General features: G+C 37.0%; 1 protein-coding gene across 11 annotated transcripts in view; it reads right to left on the bottom strand.

Annotated features, from left to right (window-relative positions):
- Positions 1–6,000, bottom strand: part of LOC133465315 (transcription factor 4-like) — a 193,873-nt gene continuing 187,873 nt past the window's right edge. For all 11 annotated transcript variants that reach the window (XM_061748005.1, XM_061748004.1, XM_061748010.1 and 8 more), the window contains one exon: positions 1–4,939. Coding sequence is in view for 5 of the 11 variants with exons in the window: in XM_061748004.1 (XP_061603988.1) it covers positions 4,891–4,939 (49 nt within the window). In the remaining 6 variants the exon portion in view is untranslated. The remainder of the gene's footprint in view (positions 4,940–6,000) is intronic.

Here is a 6,000-nt window from a genome sequence, read left to right as displayed (position 1 = left end):
TTGAGATTTTTGAATTAAACTCATTATTGCAGTAAAACTGGTACAGCGTAACAGATTACAAAGCTCTTGGCACAGTCACTGAAAAAGAGAAATGAGATATGTATGTACAACAAGGAGGGACAAAAAAATCAAAACACATTGGCTAATAGAAACAGCAGGGCTAACATAAAATGACGATAATGTGAAATGATATGACCATAAAACAAATAGAAAATATGAAATTAAATGTTGCAAAAATAACATTACTCAAAAAACATTTATTTTACACTGACAGATTCAATCCTAGCGTCCAACCTAGGTCCGTTTCAAAGCAGCATGGCCTTTTGACACAAAAGTCAATTGTAATGGAAAACACTGAAAACAAACTGAAACTGCCTTGCACACCATCTGAAATATTTTTGGGGGGAAATAGCTGACATGATTGTTTGCTGACGATGTCTTCATTTCTATTAGAAAACTCCAATGTTTTTAAAAAACTTGATTATGAATCGTGTTCTTTCATTTACATCTTGAAGAAATAAATGCACATGAATGCAATTCTTTGGGTACATCAGGTCGCTTTTTTTTCTCTCAACAATTCAAATAAATTAAATTCAGTGTTATTCAATACACAGTCAAGGTTCTGTTGTGAAGACAATCAAATTTTATACAACGAAGTAGAAGAATGTATTTTTCTTCCCAACCAAATGAAAATGGCATGGGCTGGCTCTGACAGAAGTTGTTCTTAGTGCAAATGCAGACAATAATGTGTTTTAAACTTCCACTGGTCTGCAACTACAACAGTAATGTGTACCACTGACAATGGAGAGTTGGCAACTGGCTATTGTAACCAGACAAATACTATTTTATTAAAAACAGCTTCATCATCACATCTCACAGGCAAGTCCTCACCCCACTGAAACCTCACAGAAATTGATGTGACTATTTACACATTTAGCTGCAAAAAATACAATTACAATGGACATATTATGAGGCATGGGGATTTGAACAAATACCATACTGTATATCTGTTTTGATCTCATCAGCATCATTATCCGAACATCCCTACCATCTCCAGCATGATTTAAAAAAAAACAAAAAACAAACAAAAAAAACAGTATGGGAATTTCTGATCTTACAATGATTTCAATATGACAATTTTTTTTTTAAAAACACACTTTTTTTTAAAATAACCCCCGAAGAAAACAAAAACATATTTCTAAGAACACAAATAACAATATCTACATGTAAAAATATAACTTTTACATACACAATTTCAAAATATGGGTTCGGTTTGCTGTTTTGTTGCATACAATTTACAATGTCTGTGTGTCACTGCCATGATGAATAACAGCGAGTGTAGGTGTCGGACCTCCGGTGCCATTTTGTCCTGTGCGGGGCGCCATATTAGTTAGAGGCAGAGGTTGTCATGGCAACATAAGAAGACATAGCAGAGTCATTTGATGATTTATAACACTGGGGGCCTGATAGTTCAGTCTTTGGAAAAATAATTCCTCCCCAAACAAACACTCCTTTGCAACAAAAATAAAAAAATAAAATTAAATTAAAATGAAACAAAAAAAGAATGGAAAATATCACCCTCCTTATATACTGTATATATTTTTATACATTTATATATAAATTGATCTATTCAAATAGATTATTTTCCAGTTTACGTGCTTTCTTGTTGATTGAGTAGGATTTTAACTGTGTCAAAATTGACGCTTGTCAGAGAACAACACTAATGATAGCAAATTGTGTTGATTTTTTTCATTTTTGTTTTTATTTCTATTTTTCTTACATTTTCTGTAATAGACATGTAAACCAGAACATACAAATTAAAGTTAACAAGAAAATCATTTTCCTTATTAAAAAAAAAAAAAAAAAAAAAAAAAAAAAAAAAAAAAAGCGCTTTACAACATACAACCACACACGTTGTACTGAAGACTACATTGGCTCAAGGAAAAGCCCATCAAATACTGATAAAAAGTTGGTCAGCTATATTACAAGAAGAGACGCGTTCACCATGAAAACTGGGCTTGGTTCAGGTTAACGGATGTCTTCCAAGGGGCAGGGAGAACTGGAACGAGGGCTTGTTTTGCTAAATCAAAAGTGTCTGTCAGAACACGCTCTAGTTACACATAAGCATACAGTACATCAAATACACTTTATTTTTGTTTGTTTTTTTTTATCCCAAAAATATTTTTTTTCATTTCTTTTTTTTCAACCTTTTTTTATTTTTAAATTCCCAGGTCTGGTACAAAAACCTGACTGCATAGAACCTAATGACCAACAACAGGTTTCCCAAAGCTTGCATCCTATGAAAGACAAGGTCCTCCTCTGGCAACTCCAATGATATGAACTCTAAAAAGGCACATTGGTAGAAGTGTGAATGTTCAAATTGCATCTGTTGGACCACTCTGGGGGTTAGGGCTTGAGGGGGAGCTAGACCTCAATCTTAGGGCTCATAAGGCTTGGGCCAGCAGAAAGGACAGCACTGAGACTGGGAAAACATATTGGCTTTCAAATATCTAAAACTGGTGGTGAATAAAATTATATTCTAGTTTGTCTTGTCTATTACCAGAGGATTGACCTCTGTTTGACATTCGATGCCACCTGATACCATCAGGCACAGGCCACGACTTCTACTGTTAAAATACAGTACAGTATCTCATACTGATACTTGAAATCACTGCTCAGACAATGTCCATGATTCTACATGGAAAAAAACAAAAACAAAAATCACAGGACTTGTCAGTGTAAGTGGCCGGCTAAAAAGCACAGCGGGCCCCTCTACATCAAACAGTTTGACGGTCTGAATTAAAATTGAAAGCAAATATGGTCCAAAAATTGAAAAGAAATCCGCAACCCGAATGGGGACTGGAAACAGACGATGAGACAAGAAGTAGCACGGTATGAGTTAATCTTTTTAGGTTTTTATGTACGGTATATACATAAAAGGACACACCCTCACTGCGCCAGAACGCACACCTTGGCGCAGACCGGTCTGCCAAATTGGCAAACGTACAATTAGCCTTGCGCTTGCACAAAAATCACCATCCGCCGGTATTTGTGCCCTGCAGCAGTTGTGCTGTCTACGAAAATAGAGCCCCAGATGTTCAGTCAGATAGAGCCACTCTGGACTGCATGAAATTTGGGATTGGATTGTTCTTTTCTGATGGGAATGCTTTATCAGAGTTGACACTCTTCAACATGAGTAGCACCCAAAGATCTGTACTGCATGTTAACATAGACCATGTGGACTGATGGCCCAGACATAAAGACAACTTAACAGTGACACTAACTCACCTTTAACTAGAAAACACCACTAATTGTAGGTATTCAGGAAATGTGAGTGGGATTACCTTTTAGTGAGCTTAGTGGTTCTATTGAGAACCAATCAACAAGGCGTGGGAATTGATTCATCCATGTGATACTCCCACACTGATGATTGTTCGTTTGCCTTCCCTCGCTTCATCACCATTGTCTCTATGTGATTTAATATTATCTTTGTCCATTGAAACCTCTATGGAAGTTGGTCCATTTTATACCCGGTCTGACTTCCTCAGCATCCATCGAGTGGCGTATTTGTGGAATGTGCATAACGTGTAATAAGATACACTTCATTGCTCAGCCCTATTCCAGCTTGTGTTTTTCTATCCTGTGGCCTTCTTTGATGCAAAGATACTGTATAAGTTGGGATCTTTTTGTAGACGTCATGATAATCAGCTTTTGCATTACAACAAACCTTCTTGACAAATTTATTAGTATTCTTTTCATTACTGTATGAGTTCTCCTTTCTTTATGCAATTTCCCAACTTTCAGTGATTGAAATAACCCAGCCCCTTTAAATTTGTCTTGCTAACTTTGTAGTCCGGTTAACAAATGCTGCAATTGGCTGGCGACCAATCCAGGGTGTACTTGCCTGAAGTCAGCTGGGATAGGATCCGGCTCACCCATGACACTAATGAGGATAAGTGGTATAGAAAATGGATGGATAGTTATGATATGGTTGAAATGGTTATTTGCATTGAACATGAGTGAACATCTAGATATTACTTTTGACCTGTTTGAGAAGGGGAATTTGTAGAGTTCTGCTTTTACTGGATGTCTTTCAGGGTTAAAAAGTATTTTTTTTTTTTTTTTTTTTTTTTACCATTGCCATCTCAAAGATTTTAGTATCCTAAGAATGCTTTGTTTTGCAACCCACACTTACTTCATCTGTGAATGCTTGTGGCCTGTAAGAAACTTCGAGTGTTTGTTTTCTTTTTTTGTGTTGTTTCTCCTTGTGTATCTAATTGACTGTTTTGCATCCAAGAGGACGTGAGGCACAGCTTCATCCACAGTGTGGCATTAGTTTGCCATTCAGTCAGAGACATGCTGAGGCTGCACATTGTTGCTCTTGATATGTTTTGGTAGCCTCCCCTATTCCCTATACTGCTCACTCCGTGTGTCTAGTTGTTTTTTGTTGGTTTTCTATATATTTTTACTTATACAGTGCTACCTATATTTTATATAGAAGCCAAATGTCCTTTAAAACTGGGAATGGTAAAAGTTGTAAAAGTAGAAGAATTTCTTAAATGATTGGTCAGTCCGTAGGTTTTTTTTTTTTTTTTTCCTTTGCAGTAACTTCATGACAAAAATCTCCCACAAACAGCTGCTTGAAAATAGTCATGTTGCATTGGCCGACATCTCCACAAAGTCGAATTTCACTTCAACTGGAGCTGTAAAGCAACCTCTGACTTTTGCAGTTTGTTTTCTTGATAGAAGAAGCAGGCAAAGGTGAAGAGGAGGGATTAGAAGATGTGAGAGGAAACACTGAGGCCGATCTGATTGGTCCGGAGAATCTTGATTGGTCTAGTTGAAGCAACAATGGGTTTGTTTGATTACTTGGGTGGGGTAGAAACACTGTCAGAGGAAGTGGTCACTCATCATTTTGATGAACTCTGGCACCTTGGACCTGGAGAGAGAAAGAAAAAAAAAAAACACACATACATTGCCAATCAAGAATGGAGCTGATGATGATGATGTGTATTTACAGGTATGTATGTATACTCTATGTTACATTGGGAGGAAAAAATATGTGAACCCTTCTTAAATTTCGGTATAAATTGGCCATCAAATGTAGTCTTCATCTAAATCAATGAATAAATAAAATGAATAAACAGAGTCTGCTTAAACTAATACCACACAGACCATTGTTTTCACATTTTTATTAAAAACAACATGTAAACATTTACAGGACAGGAAGGAAAAATTGAACTCTTGGATTTAATAAGTGCGTGACCTTCATTTGGCAGCAAAAACCTCAAACAAACGTTTTCTGTAGTTGCAGATCAGACGTGCACAACTATTAGGATGAATTTTGCATCATTTCTCTTTACAAAACTGTTGCAGTTCAGCAATATTCCTAGGATGTTTGGTGTGAATAGATCTCTTGAGGTCACGCCACAGCATCTCAATTGGGTTAAGGTCAAGACTTTATACATAAAGGGTTGCAAAAATATCTCTAAAAGTCTTGATGTTTATCAAGCCACAGTTAGACAAATAGTCGATAAATGGAGAAAGTTCAATACTGCTGCTTCTCTTCCAAAAAGTGGCAGTCCTGTAAAGATCACTGCAAGAGCACAGCGCAGAAGTCTCAATTAGGAAAAAAAATAACCCTGGAGTGTCAGCTGAAGACTTACAGAAAGTACTAGTACATGCCACTAACTCTGTTGACAAATCTACCGTTAGTCAAACATTCAACAAGACTGGGTTCATGGGAGAACACCAAGGTGGAAGATATTACTGTCCTAAAAAAACATGATGCACGTTTGGAGTTTGCTAAAGAGCACTTGGATGATCCACAGCACTACTGGCAAAATATTCTGTGGTCAGATGAAACCAAAATGTAATTGTTTGGGAGGAACAAATAACGCCATGTGTGGAGGACAAATGGCACTGCACACCAACATGAGAACCTTATCGCAACTGTGAAGCTTGGGTGGAGGGAGTATCATGGTATGGGCATGCTCTACT

Source organism: Phyllopteryx taeniolatus, chromosome 15 (assembly GCF_024500385.1).
Source record: "Phyllopteryx taeniolatus isolate TA_2022b chromosome 15, UOR_Ptae_1.2, whole genome shotgun sequence".
NCBI classification, from domain to species: domain Eukaryota; kingdom Metazoa; phylum Chordata; class Actinopteri; order Syngnathiformes; family Syngnathidae; genus Phyllopteryx; species Phyllopteryx taeniolatus.
Note: the sequence above shows the minus strand (reverse complement) of the source record. Positions and strands in the feature narration are given on the sequence as shown.